Here is a 19,175-nt window from a genome sequence, read left to right as displayed (position 1 = left end):
CAAGTGACTTCTTCAGTCAGATTCAACTTTTGGAGATTTACTTCCCTGGATGATTGAGAATGCATCAAGACTCTTCAAACTTGTGTTACCAGCCCCATAAGGGCTGTTGGCCCCAACAAGCATGGTAAACTTCCAATTTGTGGTCCCCACAAAGATATATAAACACACACATCCAGTTTTAATGATATCAGATTAGCAAGGCTGCTATCTGAACTCTGATGTTGCTTTAACCATGTGTGCATTAGCAAGGACATTTTGGTTTGTACATGGAGGAAAGATTTATTTATTTATTAACCTTAAATATACTCTCTTAAGGAGAGGTCGGTGAGTACAGAAGCAGATCAAAGCAGAGATATCGATTTAGGTGAAGTTTTATGTTTGAAAAGCTAAAATTAGTAAGATAAATATATTTTTTTAACTTTCTGATGTTGCCACTTCTGATACTTTGACCCATGATACTGATACTCTGCTCTGAAGCAGTGTTTACAGTTCCAACCATTAGCTGACAAAGGTCCTTGTTGGAACACAGCGTCAGGCTGGTTTTTAACCTGCCAGCTCCTTGGTGAAAATCTCACGGGACGGCAGTGATGTTTAAAGTGTGCAGATTATAGTGCAGAACATTCACCACTGCTGGGTTCCTCGTTCCCTTGGCTAAACCACACGGGATTATTTCCATGCTTTGGCATGTCTTGATGTTTTGGCAGAGAGTGAATGCAGGGACCAAACGATGGACCACATTAAACATTTTCACTGACACCTACCTTACACGTACAAAACGATATTCAGTCCCATAAATGCATACTTGGTTCATATTGTTTCGTTCATTTTCCAAGCTGCCAGTGATTCAGAAGCAGTGTTGCTGCACAGCTGCAGAGGGAGCTAAGAGGAAACGGTTTGCATGATGTAGCATAAGAGCCACTCAGCAGTGGAAGTCCAGCTGCAGCTTGCATTGTTCTGCTTCCTGTTTGCAGAGTTTCTAAGTTCCGGATTAAAAGTCCTATTAGAGAAGAGCCCCCCCACCCCACCCCACCCCACCCCCTACACACACACTTCCTACCCCCCCCACACACACTTCCTGTGTCATTCTTTCTCACCTTCTTTTCATCTTTACTTCTTCTCAGTGTTTTTGTGGTTTCCTCTCTGCTATGTTTACATGCTAGTGAAACAGCTGTTATACTGACACGGGTCAAAAGAAAAATAAACACCAAAAACCTTCATGTCTGTTGACAGAAGCATGTCCACCACCACAAAGCCCAACGGTCCTGGAGGAGGACAGTGTGCAGTTCAACAAGCTGTCCTACCTGGGTTGCACCTGGGTCAAAGCCCCTCGTAATGAGGCGGAGGCACAGAGGGCCATGGCCACCCTGCGAGCCGAAAGCGCCATCCCCATCCCCATCACGCTGCATGTCCCCTGTGGTCCTGAGGGCTCTGTCAGGTCAGCCAGACTGTACAGATAAGTGAGATGAAGACCAGGAGAGATTAACTAGTGATGAAAATCGTTAGAGGACTCTCCACCTTTTGAAGGCTGTTTAGTCACAGATGAAGTGACCTGAGCAGAGATCAGCGGGAGCATGAAATGTTTTAATAGATGTGCTTAAAGCACTTTTTCTTTCTATATACATTTTTTAAATTTTAGAGAATATGATTAATTTCAAGCAGTTTGTAATTGCTGTGGGGTTTCGGGGGTGGGAAATTGGGGAAAAATAGATGAAACTTGGTATAAATGTATTTCTAGAAATTAAGTACATTACAGATGAATATATTTATAAGTCTAATGTGCTTTTACACTGAAAGTCTGAGAATGAATTGTGATTCTCCAGGATTGTGGACCAGGCTACAGGCACAGAGATTGCCTCCTTCCCGATCTACAAGGTGCTGTTCTGTGCTCGAGGTCAAGAGGGCTCGGTGGAAAGTGACTGTTTTTCCTTCACCGAGAGTTACCGAAGCTCGGAGGACTTCCAGATTCATGTTTTCTCCTGCCACATCAAGGAAGCTGTGAGTGTTTTACTTCTCATGACAAACTGCAGCATCAAACACATTTTACTCCACGAAGACCCTCCTGTTGATGCAGCCAATGAAATATTTGATTAAATGACTGTTTTGAGCAGACACCAACATAATATTGTACCTTAACTGACTGACAAACAGACACTGACACACTCAGCCTACAGCCTGCAAGGTTTTTGACCATTTCATAATATTCCATATTTTTGGGCTACAAACTATGGCTGTCTTAGAACGGGTGCGAGATGTGTGGGTTGTCGTGTTGCAGTGATTTACCTACATAATTATAGTGTAACAAAATGGAAAAGAGAGCGCCGTAGTCTTTAAAGAGAAGTGTGAATGTTGGGTTGTTGGACCTTTTGTGTTGTCCAGAAGCTGCAGACGAGGGTTTCACGAGCAGCTTGGAGGTGGCTTGCATGTTCTTTCAGTCGAACCTACATACAGACTCTAAAACAAGAACTCCACTGGACGACTGAAGGTTCAGCACATTTTTAGGGCTTTTGCAGCCGTGCAAGTTGAGAGTTGCTCGGAACAGGAAATCGTGTTATTACAGATATTTTGGTTGTTTTGTTTGTTTGTTTTGTATATGTGCTGTATTTTTATGTAAACATGCCACAGAATTAGAAGCACTGACACTATTCAACCAGCTGAGGGTGCTGTTGTCTTTTTTTCTTGCTCAGCTCTTCATTTGTGTATACAGACTTATTTATTTTACATCTGTAGGTGATCCATACGTGGTCTATCACTCATGCTGTCTTTTTAATCATCTTTACCTGCAAAGCTTCCTCCCTCATTGACCATCTTCTCTTGTCCTCGTCCATCCAGGTCAGTCGTATCTTGTACAGCTTCTCTACGGCCTTTCGGCGTTCTTCACGACCAGCAGACATCCGGGACACGACGCTGTCCAGTCCACCTGACGGTGATCTCTATACCTTCACTGTTACATTGGAGATCAAAGAGGATGATGGCAAAGGCAACTACAAGTACATGATCACACGTGCAGAAACACACCTGCATTTCATATGTGTAGTTTCTTTCCCCTCTCCTCATCACGGGACTGTCAGAATGGCAGAGATGTTAGCAGATTTAATGTATTTTATCTGGTATTGTTCACCTGCAAAGAGCATAAAGCTTATCTTAAATTGTCTTATTACAAGTAGAGATCAATTTTCATTTTCATGCTGTCATCTGGTTTCTGAGATGTGATGAAGTGAAGAATCCGGCACATGAAGGAGACTGAAAAGAGGACTTGTAATGTTTTAACAGTTACGCTCAGATTATTATAATTTCCCCAGAGAAAAGATCAGGAAAATAAGTTTACAGATGGCACTAACGTGAGCATTACTGCATATGCAGTCATCCCTCTGGACTTGTGTAGTAATTCATCCTTCTTGCTCCCTACAGCCCCGTGCCGAAGGACAGAGAAAAGTTCTACTTCAAGCTGAGACAGTCTGTCCAAAAGAAGGTCGTGGTTTCAGTCCAACAGATGTGTAACAAGGAGCTGGGCATCGAGAGGTGAGCAGCACCCCGCTGCACTTATGCCCCGATCTCCTCAAATGTAATCTTAGCCTTCAGCTTTTAGTCCACTGTCACTTTAGGATAAGTAACAGCATTACAGACTTTATGGAAGTCTTATTGGTTCAGCTCGAGTGTGAGGAGACGTCCTTAAATGGTCATGTATGCTTGTCTGGGTCCTCCAGGGGACAGCGAGCAGCAGTCGGGGAGCTGTGGGCTGTTAGACTGAAAGCAGGCAGGAGTTACACAAATATTCAGTGTATGATAGAACAGGAAACTCGACTTTCTAACTTTTCTTAATTCTTGTTGTTGGAGTTTCTTCTGGTGTTGTTAATCATTGTTCACCAACGCCATCTTACTGAGTTACCTAAGCTTTAGCATTTTATACCGTATAAAAGTGCAGTTTGGCTCATTGAGCTGTTTGTGTCGTTTCTTGCCTTTCTGGACCGAGCAGCCTCAGCAGACTGAATGCAGACTGTATCTGTGCAGCTTATATTGATTTGTGGATTGAACCTCCTGCGTCTTCCCTCCAGGTGTTTTGGGATGCTGCTGAGTCCAGGACAGAAAGTCTGCAACAGTGACATGCATCTACTAGAGATGGTGAGCAGCACAAACTCTAACTCGGCTCACTGTTAAACCAGAAGATTGTTACAAGAAAATAATCCACCGGTTAATCCGTACGCAGGAATCGATGGGGAAGAGCTCTGACGGGAAGGCCTACGTTATCACAGGAACTTGGAACCCCAACATGGCGGCCTTCCAACCACTGAATGAAGACACGCCTAAAGGTTATTATGGCTCCTTTTCTTTCTTTTCTCCTTCTGGCTCGATGTGACCTGTTTTGGTTTGTGCCAGTTTCATAGAAGATAAAGTTTTAACACTGATCCGCGATACTTTATATGTTACAAAGCCAAAAAAGTGGCTGCGTTTGCAGTTTGCATTCTTGCCCTGAAAACCCTGAACAGCATAACAGCCCACGAGTATCTGTTTGCAAAAAATACAAATGCAACAGGATTTATTTCCATACATTACTGTCAGTGCGACTGCTAAAAGCCCAAGGTCACATTTGGGAAAGCGCTCGCACTAGAGTGGGTGTGATAATTGCCTTAATCCATTCTGTGCTGTGTGGACGCCGGCCGTGTGACCTACGGCTTGGCATGTTTTACATGTGGACACATAAACAAATTGTGTCGAGCATCAGGGGTAACTGAGCTTTGGATGCTCACAAGAAATCCAATTAAAAGCAGCTTTCTGACTTTTCCTGCAAGTGAAACCTGCAGGTTTTAATGCAAGTTGATGTTGATGGAGGGAGTGAAGATGAACTCTGTACAGGTGAGCATCAATCTAGCTTTATGCTAATTTTTAGTGACCTGTGCCGACCCTTTAAAAAGACAGATTAGAAGAAAATCGAATTTGAAACGTCTCAAACATTATCAAACATTTTGTAACGGTGTGGAAGTGTCGGTGCACACGAGGCTTATGGACTTCTTTTAATAACAATCTGTGCAGTCAGGAGACTTAATCGACCATAGCTCAACTTTCTTTTGCTGCTAGTTAACAAATGCACTTGGCTCCTTCACGGTTTGATTCAAAAAATAAAACCTCCCTGCTGTGTCGCTACGTCTCCTGCCTCGTTGTCCTTTTGTTTTTGTTCCTCTTTCATAATGAGGCTGTCTCCAGAACAGAAGCATTAAGTGATTTGTTCATTTGGAGCTTTTTGTTATGAAGATGTTGTTGCATAAATCAAAACATCTGTTTAGAAGTGGTTGGTTAAGCTTTGGGTTTAGTTAGTAGTGTAAACTTTTCAGTGAACAGTTGAACTTGCAGACATGTTGGGAACTTGGAGTGCTTATCCACCAGGGGGTGTGGCTTCCCTGCAGGATGTGTGGATTTTCTGCCTCACAGTGGAACCCAGCAGATGTGCATGTCTGGATCCATTGAGTGAGATTTGACTGTTTCTGAAGTTGCTATTGTCTGTGTTTTCTGAGAAAGGTGCTGATGTGATGTGCCCGGTGTACCTTTTAAAAACAACGAGAACACAGCGACGCTCTGAATGCTTTGAAAGCTGAACTGTGCCTATAGTTGACCGTCAATCGTACCCACGGCTTAAATGTCATCTGTAACTCTGTAGCTGTAACAAAGAAAGAGACGGCACCAGTCTCTCATCATGCTTGCTTTTTCCTGCAGATAAACAGGTCTTTATGACAGTGGCGGTGGACCTGGTGGTGACCGAAGTGGTGGAGCCAGTTCGCTTCCTGTTGGAAACTGTAGTCAGGGTCTATCCGTCAAACGAGCGCTTCTGGTACTTCAGCCGCAAGACCTTCAGTGAGACCTTCTACCTCAGACTCCGACAGGTATCTTTACTGAAACTTACAAAACCTCCTACATGTGCTCGTTTCCTTATAACAGGAGAATGTGTAGGTGACGTCAAAGCTTATTTGACAGACTGACTGTAAAATGTGAATGGACTGCTTCTTATATGGCACTTTTCTACACGAGCACTCAAAACACTTCATCAGACACTTTTTTTTTTTTTTTTTTTTTTTACACTTTTGTGTTTTTTGTTGAGCATTAATAATCTGATTACTTCAGTATCTTGCATGCCAGGTTACTCTGGCATGCAGACTGGAGCAGCCAGGGATCAAACCACCAACCTTCCAATCAGTAGATGATCTGCTCTCCCTCCTGAGCTACAGCCGCTCTGTAACATGAGTTACAGGGCAGTATGTAATAGTTGTAACTATGAAGTTGGGTTAGGTAGCTGAACTGTATTCAAGATAAGATTTTATTATTATCCTTTTGTATTAGACAGATCATTTGTATTATTTTATGCACTTAGTTTCACATAATGTCCCAGTTTGAGTGGATGGCAGCTCGGAGGCTGAGTGGAGTGGAGGTGGTCAGACTGAGGGGAAAATGCTCCTTCACTGATGAAATAAGCTAAAGGTCTGTGTTATAATGGAACAAATGTTTCATCTGCTAACTCTTTCCACTTGAACAGCTCAGTTTTCCTCGACTTGTAGTCTTCCTGTCTTATTAATAACGGAGTGACTATAACGAACATCAGAGTTTGTGTGTCGGGTCCCTCTGTGCTGTAAAATTATACAGTAGACTGTGATATGTAGTGCGTGTCTGGATACACTATCAACCTACTCAATGCTGAATTAATAGCAACTTTGCCAAGTTTCATCTCATTTGATCTTATTGCAACTAAGTAACAGAACCACAGTTTGTCGGTGCCATCGCTGATAAAAATGAGCTGCACGCTTCCTGTTTGGGGAATGTTTCAGACATTTTTGCCCTCTGGAATTCCCAATGACATTTCTTTGTTTAAAAAAGTGCACCTTCACTCACCTCCCACCCACAAAGGCACTCCCGTCTGAGCGTTTGCTGCAGTTAAGCTGCAAGCTTCCGCTCCCTTGTTAAAAAGCAGATCACTTTTAGTGGGCCGTGGGGAGCTGGTGAAGCAGCGGAGTGTGGGGAAGCTTTGGATTGTGGGAGCTAAGCAGAGACTCTGTCTCATTATGTGCGCGTGGGTAATTAACAGCAGCGGTTTGACTCGTCTGCCTGATTGCCTCTCTAGTTATCTCCTCAGTAAATGGAAGAGTGTTGGACTGGTGCTGTGGTTAAGAGCTAATTAAAAGATAATATTGTGTGGAGGTTTTTGCACAAGATGGCAATCAGAGGTGATACACATGCATATAAAATATGCAGTCCTATTGTCATGTTTTTGCCAAGAAAATGGAGCATCTGAAACACCAAAGTGTCAGTTCCTGTGTGTGCTTTACTAAAACATCAGGCAGCAAACCATCGTGCTGTAGGCTGGATGATTGGGACGAATCCAAGATTAGTTCAAGATTGAGTTCCATGAATGAGTCCATACTAGACTTTAAAATTTATACACTTTCTTTTCCTCACCAAAAGCAATAATAACAATTTACAGCACTTCAAACGATCAGCAGAGAAACTATGTAAACGTTACAGTACAATGCAAAAAAGTTACGACCAGAATTTGTGTCAGTTCTAAAGTTAGACATGGAGGGGTGCTGGTGCACTGATCCACTGCCGTGGAAGTCAAACAGTAAAAAACATTTATTGTGTTTACGTCTTTAAAAAAATCAGCATCAGAAGTTTGTAATTGGAATTGTGCAGGTCCTGCGGCCAAATAAAGGTGAACTGCAAGTTTTCAGGGAAACCTTTCACTTCCTAAATTCAGTTAAATACCAGTTAAAGTCCTGGAAGTAAAAATCAGATGCTGTTTTAAATGGATGGCTCCTAAACCAAGAGAAGGATCCTAACACACCTTAAAAATCTACAATGATTGACTTTACTGAAGATTTTGCCACAGGCCTCAATCCACTAACTGGACCTCCAAATAGTCCTTCAGAACCAGAACCCTAAAAAAAAAATCATTAGTCAGGTACTCACTGTGCAGTGTCCTCAAACTTTGTTCATTTATTTAAAAACTGTAAAACATGAAATTAAAATGATCTTGCTGAAAATATGAATAAAACATGATCTTTAATGTCCTGGACATTTTTTGATCCTTCATTGATGGAAATGTGGAGTGGGGGCGCTCACGCTCAGTTGAGCGCGGTTTCTACCAGTGCCATCCCTTTTTTTGCTAAAGGAAAAAATAAAGTGAGCATGTAAAAGCTTTAGGTAGCATTCAGAAGTGTTGGGACTGTGAACAAAGAGACGATCAAAGCTCGTAGCTGGTAAATGCTACATTTGCTACATTTGCATGGGAATGGTGCTATCCTCACATCCTAACATTCAGCAAACAGTAACATTTGGCATCAATGTTCTTTCTTTATATATCGACAGTGTGGCTTAATCCCCTCTTTCATTATTTTCCTATAAATCTCTTCCTGTTGGTGCCGTGTTTGTGCAGTGTGGCTTCTTTGGCCCAAATTTCAGTTCAAATTTTATCACTGTTAATAATTTATCCTGCGGGGTTAACTGTTCGCTGGCAGAGGCCAGAGCAAAGCAAATTATGTTACCCAAGCCTCCTCGAGTTTTCTCTAAAAATAGGCCAGGCTTTATATTCTCTGCCAATTTGTGCTGTGAGTTGGTCATTAGACGCCGTGCAAGTGGGCCGATCAATACAGCTCATTGATCCGTTCTACCAGGTGGTGGAGAGCGGCAGCGGCGCTGGAGTGAATGAACGGACCAGAAATAAACATCAGCTGCTTATGACACCGAAGGTCGAGCCTGACGACGTCTTTGTTCTCTCTGCATTTCTTCACTCTGTTATGATGCTTTTCTTTTTCCTTTTTTTCAGCTGTAGTTAATGTTGTATTTTAGTAATAATTACACTCTAGATTTAACATAAATAAATGAACATGTGTCATTAAAATGATTTCAAAGCATGGCTTGAAAAGACTTACACACTAATACTACAGTGTACTGTAGTATTAGTGTGTAATGTGTACGCTACACATTCGTGGCTCAAAATGTTGGGAGTTCGCCTTGTAATCGGAAGGTTGCCGGTTCGAGCCCCAGCTTGGACAGTCTCAGTCGTTGTGTCCTTGGCAAGACACTTCACCCGTTGCCTACTGGTGGTGGTCAGAGGGCCCGGTGGCCCCAGTGTCCGGCAGCCTCGCCTCTGTCAGTGCGCCCCAGGGTGGCTGTGGCTACAATGTAGCTGCCATCACCAGTGTGTGAATGTGTGCGTGAATGGGTGGATGACTGGATGTGTAAAGCGCTTTGGGGTCCTTAGGGACTAGTAAAGCGCTATACAAATACAGGCCATTTACCATTTTACTACAGGAATTATTTTCCCCCCTTTTGCGCATCCTGATATTATTTGTCTGCATGTTTACTCAGCAGGCACCAGAGAGAGGGGGTCAGAGCGACGCTATGTACGAGGTGGTGAGTCTCCAGAGGGAGATGGAAAGAAGCAATGAAGAAAAAGGACGCCTGGCCTCGCCCACTGAGGAAGAGGAGGCAGACGAAGGTACTCTCTTTTTGGCTTTAAATATTTGTTGGGCCATTCAAATGCAGTGTGAGACTTTTTATTTCTCCTCCTGTCAATGACGATGTGCTTTAATTCTTATTTAGAAAGCCGCCTCTCAAAACCACAAAAATAAAAAAAATGTGCTCTTTGTTGTAAAAGTCCTTCGACATGTTGGTGTAGCTGCACGTAACCTGAACGAGCTTGAATGCACAGATGTCCAAACTGATTTTTACCGAACTCGACGTGTTTCTGTGGCAGAGCCTTGTTCTTAGTGTATCCAAACACTAAAGTTTAATGTTTTATAAGCATTTGCAAAGATGCATGCACATATCGCTGTGTAGTAGTAGTAATAATAATAATGGATTGCATTCATATAGCGCTTTTCAAGGCACCCACAGCGCTTTACAATTCCACTATTCATTCACTCTCACATTCACACACTGGTGGAGGCAGCTGCAGTTGTAGCCACAGCTGCCCTGGGGCAGACTGACAGAAGCGAGGCTGCCATATCGCGCCATCGGCCCCTCTGGCCAACACCAGTAGGCGGTAGGTGAAGTGTCTTGCCCAACCCCCTGAACCACGGTCTTCCAGCGGAGCTGTGTGTGTTTGAAAGTGTTGATACGGGTCCTGTGGGGATGTGCGCAGCAAGCCACGTGATTATTGTGATGCAACACATTTTATATACTTGTTATATTGAGACCGCTGTGGGCAAAGGTGCGTTCTTTCTCCTTCCTCTTCCTTCTGGCCATCGGACTGCCATGGACCAAGATGGCTTTGGGATACCTTGGTGTCCACCAACACGCCTGAAGGACCCCGCCTGTGCAGATGATCAGCTCCGTTGGCTGACATCTGGAAGAACATGAAGACCAGGACATCAAGCTTGGAGCAAGAGGCGGCCAAAGTGGGCTTGGAGATCAGGAACAAGCGGGGTCATGAGAATCAGTGACACCACAGGATCCCATTATGGTAGGACAGCAACCGCTGGAGGACCTGAACCGGTTCACCCATCCCGGCCGCATCCTTGCAAGCGACGCAGATGCTGATCACAACATCGTGTGTCAGACCGTGAAAGCGGGTGCGGTCTTCCAGCAGCTTCGGCTCATCTTCGTCCAAAGATTGATCTGTGGACGAAGATTCGTCTGCTCAACTCGATCGTTATACCTACTGCGATCTACACTTGTGAGACGTGGAAACCATCAGCCAAAATCGCCAAAAGACGTGCTGTGGCCCAACAGCGATGGCTAAGACAGATCCTGCGTGTCTCTTCCCGGAACCATGTCACCAATGAAGAAGTCCACCGCACTGCCACGCGTCCTCTCTCTATGACAGTGTGACTGAGCGGCGTGTGCGCTTTGGAGGTCACATTCTACGCCAGCTCCCGGAGCTACTGCCAGTCGCATGACTACAATTGATATTAATTGTATTGCAGAATAATGACAAGATGCTGCAGGTGCAAACTGTCTAAATCCAGTGGCTTCTGTCCTGCATGTTGATTAAACTGTTGAGTCTAATTGTTGAATCTAAACATGACGGGTTTAGCTGATACGCCAGAGCACGCTGATTTCTTTCACCATCAGTAACTGCAGCGCTGCCAGAGAAATGGAGACAAAACAGCAGAAACATTAATGACACCAACACTGGCTGTTAGACCCAGTGGTCCTCAAACATGACCCAGTTTCAGTTCACTAATATAAACAGGACTCGCATTTCCACCTGAGCGCTGTTGGTGCAAGAGTCGCAGATTAGGCCTGGCTCCAATTTAGACCACACACTTCATGTCGGAGCTCGTGTACAAATATCCACCGTCCACACATTCTGATGTAGTTTCTGAAGTACTCTTACTTCTTTGCAGTCACAATTTATTCAAATGGCGATTATGTCAGTGAATTACTACATGAAATTTTAGTTGTCAGAAGATTCATAAAGCTTGATATGACTGTAACTGTAACAGTTTGTTAAAAATAAAAAGAATATTTAAAAAATGGTCAAGAAATATAGCTACAGAGAGATGGCTATATATACATACTTTACATTACAGTTACATACAACATTCGGCCTGCTTTAAAAAGTCATAATAGGTTAAATGTGTTGCTGACCTAACTCTCAGCCTAAATTTACACATGTTTAAACAACAGCTGCTCAGTTAAATCCATTTGATTTTAACTGCAGTGCTGCAAACAGGAAACTGGGACCATTCGCCTTCAAAGTTGTGTTTGCAGTGTTGAAGTTTCACTGTAGCTCAGCGAATGTTGTGGATGTTTGCAGATAAGTCGGCCTTTTTCATGCTGACCACTTGAAGGTGGGAGCTTTCACTGGAGGTTTTCGGTGCACCCTCTTTGTGACCGATTTCACCAGCTCACAACCTCCAGCAGTCACTCAGCCGACCTTTGACCCAGCAACAGTGGCACAATGCACCAGGTTACAGAAACCAAGAGACACGTAAATGGCTGAAATTGCGCCAAAGCAGCGAATATGATGTCAGCCAGGATCTTCATCGTGCTCCCTTTAGTAATGTAGCAGATGCTCAACAGCAACGGTAACTTATGGCTCTGCATTGCTTTGAAAAGTGCCCTCTACTGTAGATGCAGATCATGGATCTGGTCTCACTGTGGATCCTTACTCTCCCACTAATCTATCGAGTTTATTTAATTGTGGAAATCCTAAAATTATACAGGTCAGTAAGTTCCATCTACACAGCTAACCAAAAGCATTTTAATGTAATACAGTTTCATGTGATTTACTCTCCCACTAAAGTGAAAACTAAGTTTCTAAATCAAATCAACTTTTAAACACTTCAGAGCTGCCATAAAACATGGGATCACTGGAGACTTGATCTCATCGTCTGCTGCTGCAAACACTTCTCTACTTTTTCTCTCCCGTCCTTGAACGGAAGACAAAAATTGTATTTCCTGTGTCTGTCTGCCGACTCGCCGAAGGGACGGCCAGCCACCGAGGCATCTAGTACTGCGAGAGCCTTTGAAAGGGCCTTTTCTATAACACCCCGCTTCTCCCCCACAGCTGAAAATTGGAGGCACTCGGGGCCGTGGAGGTGGAGGTCAGCCCCATTGTGTGCAGAAATGAATACAGTCGGGGTGTAGATGCCACTGCTGTGTGCAAACACGCTCCATTCACGTGGATGCCCCCGACAGCCCTCGCTACAATGTGGACGATGGCCCCGGAGCTGATGTTCTTTTCTTTTACATCATACTCTGTGTGCGTGCGTGCATATCATACAATCAATCCCTTCCCATTTCATACATGTTCCATCAGCAGTTCCTTTGGCTTATCACTTATTTGTTACAAAATATAACACGGTAATCAGACGAGGCTTGATTTGATCACTGCACTGCTGTCATATTAGATTTGTAGTTCATTAGAATAAAAGATGGAATTTAAAACATCTTCATGCTGTTAACTGGAAATTTCTGCTTGCTTTAACATAGACAAACCAATCCATTAGTGCTTTCAAAATGAGAGCCGTCCTACATGACATGAATCCCACAGTCAGTGTGCAGCCCCTTCTGCAGATTAAAAGGTAATGACCTTTGTCTTCAGTTTTTCTTTTTATCGGCGAGTGTGCCGGCAGTTGGAATGCATTTGTGCTTCCTGGTCTTGGAAAATCTGAGGACAGAGGTAGCTGCTTTGTGCTGCGTCTGAGCCATTTGAAAGAACTCATCAAGCATTTATAAAGACCTGAAAAGCTTCTGCTAAAGGCTTTGAGGACATATAGGAGCAGCGGTGCAGTCAGCGAAGTGGCTGCACGCTCTGGAAGAAAATGTCAACCCGACACTTACCGTGGGGGCCGATGCTCCACCGTCCAGCGTCAGGCCTTCTAAAGCATCCTGTTATTTTCATCTCTGTGATATCATGAAAGAAACATGACATTTTTTTTTTTCTTAATCCTTGGACACGTAGTGGGACTCATTATCATTAAGTTGGTGTTAAGTTTTGTTTGGTTCAACGTTAATTTTACCTTTTTCTTTTTAAATTTTCCAGGGTAAGGAAACACCATTTTTCTTTTGTGCTTTTTAGTTTTTTCCTCTCATTCTGTGTTTCTAGTTCATCTTTAAACGATATAAAACACTGTATGAATAATCGTGAAGGTCCATTATGAAGTAAGGCGCCCTCTAGTGCGTGCATCTGTCAGCACCGGTTTCTGTGCAGCATAGTCACGACAGCAGACGCCACGTCCGTATCACAACATGCAGTGTGGATCTGTGCGTTTGCTCTCGTGGGTGCTTTGTGTGGGGATCAGTTCATCTCTCCAGCAGCTGAGCAGGCCAGACAGTCAATTAGTGCTTCTGCATCTAAACACAAGTGGTTCGGCGTGCTGATTGCCTCTTGTCTGCCTCACGAACCATCAGGCAGAAGAACGGCAATAATGGAAGGTGTAGGCGCTGCACAGGCACTCCTTCCTCCATTTAAACTGTGAGATCAATATTAACAGGTTTGAAAATGTGCATTGCGTATCAGAGTAGCTTAATATGGATTTATTAGTTGGGTGCAGATACAGGAGAGAATGTCTTATTCTGCCTGGCTCTTGCACAGCAGTCACAGAAACGGTCACAGCTCTCCTGGTAGGTGGCAAAATGCCCAAATGCAAACACGTCCTGCTCCCTCTGTGTTTAAGTGTTGAGTGACTGAAAGGACGACACATTCAGCTTTACCTGGACTTACACAGACAAACATCTTGACCTTTAACTGTATGCTCAGGTATACAAAGGTATACATGCTCCTAACACACATTAATATTGCTTTATTAGCTCATCTGTCCCCGTGCTGCTCCTCTTAATGCATCTGTGTGACTGTAGTGAACCGAGATGAACTCGTCCGCGGTACGACTGTTTGCGATCCTCCTCGACTTCTCAGTTGATTGCAACTCTAATTACTTTCTTTCTGTATGTTACACGTTAACGTGACCTGTGGATTGCGATTGATCGTGAACCTTTACATCACCGGCGTCCTGTTCTGTGTCTTGCAGATAGCGACAGTGAAATTTCCAGTGGAACCGGCGACGTTTCCAAAGACTGTCCTGAGAAAATCCTTGAGTCCTGGGGAGGAATCCTCAATAGATGGTGAGGCAAAATGTGAACACACTGAGACTGAATGACTAAATATGTGAAGTGGTACTAAGCAGTGGAAGAAATGCACAATAGAGATCACAGTATCCATGATTCAACTGACCCAGCATGACAATAGCTGGGTGGCAGTCAGCTTCAGCTGAGGGCTCCTCCATAGCAATGAAACTTCATCTGTAACTTGACTCCTGCTAAGATTGTGATACAGGTTAAAGAAAACTGTCGATGACTGAAAAATGGGTAAAACTAAAGGAAATTGGCAGTTTAGGCTCAGGTTAAATCCCAGTTTTTATTGATTTTAAAAGATTAAGCTTGATTCATACAAACAAAGTGTTTCCAGCTGGACTGACTGTGTAGCTTTGTTGTTTGGTCAGATATTAAAGGAAGTGCAGAACATTTAGAATCGTTCGCAGCTCCTTAAAATCCAATGTTTCAGCAGCTTCCTCTTGTGCAGAAGAGTCGGCTCCGCTTTGCCTCATACATGGTGTGATTTCCACTACAGCTTGATTGTTTTATGATCCCAGTTTTTATGGATTACCTACTCGAACTACAGCTGAGACATTTTAATGAATTACCCTCGTCTTTGTCCCCACTTCAAATGGAACGAGCTAAACCCCGGCGCCTAATAGAACGGCCAATTTTTTTATTTTTATTTTTTTTAATTAACATTTTTTGTTACTTTTTTAATTAATGTGTTGCAACAGAAAGCGTTCGTTCCAGTAGGTTACAGTAACTGCTGCTGATAAATTCAGCTTCAGACGCCGTCGTTAGAAAGTGAATAAGAGCCGTTTTGTGCCGTTCGCGAGTCCTCAGCCCGTTTTTCTTTCAGCTGCGTCGGCATCATGAAGTGAATTTTGTTGGGAAAGTGCATTCATATGCCTTCAATGAATGTGTTATGAGAATATTTCAAGCATCATTAAAAAGAGATGACAGTGTATTTTTCTAAAGGAGGATTTTTTTATTACGTGGGAGCGTGGGACTGCTGATGCACATCACAGTGGTGCACTTTCTGCTGTTAGTGAAATAGTTTCATGACATTTGATCACTGCTGTAATAAAGTAATACATCAGTACTAAACTGAGTGAAGCTGAGTTATTGTAGCATAACAGCAGGTGAAGCGCATGTTGTTGTATCTTTATCATTAAGATTTACACGCGACACTTCAAAATTAAAGCTCCTGTCTTGTCACAGCAAAGAAGTGATTGTCAAAGAGCTGCACGTAAAGTCAAAGTTCAAGTGGCTGAATCGGCATTGTAAAATAATGGGATTCTGTGTGTGTGTGTGTGTGTGTGTGTGTGTGTGTGTGTGTGTGTGTGTGTGTGTGTGCGCATCAGGCACGGGAACCTGTCCACTCGGCCAAAAGGTTTGTCCTCATTGGTCCGCAGCGGCATTCCTGAGCCACTCAGAGCTGAAGTCTGGCAGCTGCTGGCTGGTTGCCACGACAACCATGACCTGCTTGAGCACTACCGCATCCTCATCACCAAGGTAAACGCGCGCGCGCACACAGCAGGGATGGACAGCTGCTAATAAGAGTGCATTTCTAAAAGAAACACTGACGTAAGACTTTTCTTAACATCCTTGCCTGTGGGCCGGCGAGGCAGCAACAAATCCACGGTTTTCATTGTATTTGACCCTAAAATCTGATGTCGCTGTCAGCGCATTCCTCCTGTGAATATGAACCGTGAGAGTGCTCAGTGTTTTCTTTGTGTCGATGTTGTACTTCCACACTTTCAGCTGTAGTCGCCATTTTTGCCGTGCTTAAGTGAAAACCAGACGACGGGTGTGAATTGTTACGAGATCTCGTCACTGATGAGAGTAAATGAGGAAATGTGTTTCTGTACTGCGTACAAATCTGTGTCTCACCAACGCTTTTGATACCGCCGTTCGTTACAGCTGTTCCTCTGAACTGTGTGTCAAGTCGGAGAAGGCTTTAATTTAGCGGTGACATTTAAATGCGCGTGGCGCTGTCGCGGGACTGTGGCGGCTCGTGCTGCCCTTTGGCCTCCCACGGAGCTTGCAGGAATTCAAAGTGAATTTTTGGACCTTTAGTATTTAACTATTGCCTGTCGTTCTGGCTGCGTTCAGGTATAACACACGGGCTTGCACAAAACTTTTACGTCTTTGTTGTTTGAAGGGAGCCGCAGTGTCACACTGGAGGAATGTTTCATCATGTGCCATTTAACTATGGCCTTATTTTTACCTGAGAAGTTTGAAATATTTGATTTAGTTGCACATTGTGCTGCAGTACTTTTGATCAAAGGGGGGAAAAATGCAACCCAGCAAAGAAATATTACTTCTGTTATAGTTTCATCTGATCTTTCTTAACTTCCAACTTAACGAGTAAGTCGAGCACCCAACTGTACCTGAACGCGGCGGCAGAAGGACGGAGATCTTTACTTTTATGGGTAATAAAATAGTTTTTTCTCTTTGCAGCACAGAGGCCAGTGAAAGCACCTGCTTCAATCAATAAGCACTAACAGAGAGAAAGCAATAGGGGTGTAGACATGAAGCATGGAAAATTGAGCCAGCAAAGAGTGTGAACCCACAAATATTAGGTTTTAGTGACTGACGGGAGAAAGGGAACGCGTGCAAACGCCAGGATAGCGACTTTCACTGCTGTGTGGATATTTCTGGTCCTTCTTTTTCCGTTATCTTTATCTATGGAACGACTTCCGTTATCTTTATCCCTCGTCTTTCTTTTTTGTCTTCTGTAGGAACCGTCTTCTTGTACTTGTATTTTTTCCCTGTGCCCCACTCTCTGTCTCTCCTATGCTCCTGTTACATAAGACTAAGCTTCTGTTGTTCAGCTCATTGCGCTGGCTTGGGCACGCCCACATCTTCTGTCTTGCTGGAGTAGTGATGGTATTGATAGGCGGTTGGTCGTGCTATTAATAGCTGCACCAAATGAATGGAACTGAGGGAAGATGGAGCGGGGAGGGAAGAGAGGCAAAGACCAGCAACATGAAGGTGCTGTGGAGCTCATTTATACCTTTCTGGACCTTTAATGCTCAGCACCGTGTATCACCGGGGGCCCCGTATTATGGACCCTCAAAATGATATGACCTCTTGAAAAATCTATTTCGAAACTACTAATCTACTCAGCATTTAGCAGCATGTGACCCGTGGCGTGCTCGTTTAATAGCACGATACTTGCAATACACTTAAGTGTTGCACTGCTCTCATTTACAGTCATCACACACAGAGTCGCAAATGCACACTGTGTCACACACACTGTGGCCTCGGGGCAGCTGAGACATTCACAAATAACTTTCTGGGCTGGCGCAGCGCTGTGTTTGAGGTCGGGAACGGGGGGTTGCTGGTGACATTTGAACAACCTTTTCATGTCCCCAGAGCCGAACAAGCCCAAGGTGCGCCGCCACGCTTGAACCCACAGCTTAAAAAAGCTCAGCCAGCTATTTCCAGTCCTGCCATCCTAAAAACCAATCTCGTTTTTTTGCTTTTCTCTTTTTTATGAGTTAACAGACGCCGGGATCGTGTCTTAGCTTTGAAAGCTGTAATGGAAGCATGGAGGGAAACTTAGTGCACAGCAGGCAGGACCTCAGACTGACCATTGCAGGACATTTCAAAGCTGCTAAACACTGACCTATGAATTATTCATTCATAGAAAGGCACCTAACTCAGGCCGTCTACACATAACAATCAAGCTTTGCAAAAGCAGTTTGTTCCACTTTATGTAACTTTGTTATTGAGTTGCAATTCAATTATAATTATTTCACTTCAGTTTTATTTATATAGCATCAAATGACAACATCGGTCACTTGAAGGTGCTCTAATGTAAGGTCGAGCCCAACATTTCAACAAATTGCTGCACCTTGCACCCATTTTCCTTAAAAAAACAAAAAAGGGTGGACAGCTGAAGACTCCGTGTATAACCTCGTCTGTGAAGATGAGCTTTTTCTGTGTGTCTTTCATTTCCCTGATCTCACCCGGTTTCCTCCCAGGACTTCTAAGGTGCTTTCCATTTTGGTGAGGAGCCAGCTTAGTGATGACATACAAAGTCTGTGTGTAATCAAAGGTAGCATCAGCCATGCAGCCAGTCTGGAATAATACTGCACCCACGCCTAATAACTCGCATAAAGATACACGGAGCACAATGTACATAAGGGAGGCTGCCATGGTAACTGTGAGGGTCAACAGACTTTTCTTTGCTTGAAGTTATCGCCATGACAATTCTGTGTCTCCTTTAGCCTTTGTCTCAGAATCTTCCTTCGCCTAATGAGTTAGTGTTCTGCCTTTGAAACCTGCAGTAGTTGTTTATGGATTTCACAGAGTCACTGTGGCGACCGCTGCACGGTTTTCAGAGAAATCCATGTCTTATTTCACTAACATACATTCATTTTGTTGTCATGTGATCCTTAGTTGTCCAGTTTGCACACACATACAGTATTTCAGTATTAGTGAAGGCTTTTCTCTCATCTTTTATATATGTCGACATTTTCATGGTGACGATAAGTTTTCACCCTTAAAGTTTGAGGTTTCCCATCATTTATGCCTGAAAGACAAATCCCTGTGATGGTCTCAGCCAATCAAAGCCTCTCGCACACATTCGTACACACTCGCCTCGCTGTCCCGTCCTCCTTTATAGTATCTGTAGGGAA

The 19,175-nt window shown here is 43.7% G+C and overlaps 1 protein-coding gene across 3 annotated transcripts in view; it reads left to right on the top strand.

The window, feature by feature from the left end:
- rabgap1l (RAB GTPase activating protein 1-like) overlaps nt 1-19,175 on the top strand; it is a 96,180-nt gene that overhangs the window by 6,819 nt on the left and 70,186 nt on the right. For 2 of the 3 annotated variants that reach the window (XM_019346800.2, XM_019346802.2), the window contains 10 exons: nt 1,231-1,435; nt 1,821-1,995; nt 2,830-2,987; nt 3,409-3,519; nt 4,053-4,119; nt 4,205-4,307; nt 5,707-5,873; nt 9,349-9,478; nt 14,460-14,553; nt 15,891-16,041. In XM_019346800.2, the coding sequence (XP_019202345.1) occupies nt 1,231-1,435; nt 1,821-1,995; nt 2,830-2,987; nt 3,409-3,519; nt 4,053-4,119; nt 4,205-4,307; nt 5,707-5,873; nt 9,349-9,478; nt 14,460-14,553; nt 15,891-16,041 (1,361 nt within the window). The remainder of the gene's footprint in view (nt 1-1,230; nt 1,436-1,820; nt 1,996-2,829; nt 2,988-3,408; nt 3,520-4,052; nt 4,120-4,204; nt 4,308-5,706; nt 5,874-9,348; nt 9,479-14,459; nt 14,554-15,890; nt 16,042-19,175) is intronic. The other variant, XM_019346801.2, reaches the window with a different exon arrangement.

The sequence above is a fragment of the Oreochromis niloticus genome, linkage group LG17 (genome assembly GCF_001858045.2).
Source record: "Oreochromis niloticus isolate F11D_XX linkage group LG17, O_niloticus_UMD_NMBU, whole genome shotgun sequence".
Lineage (NCBI taxonomy): Eukaryota > Metazoa > Chordata > Actinopteri > Cichliformes > Cichlidae > Oreochromis > Oreochromis niloticus.
Note: the sequence above shows the minus strand (reverse complement) of the source record. Positions and strands in the feature narration are given on the sequence as shown.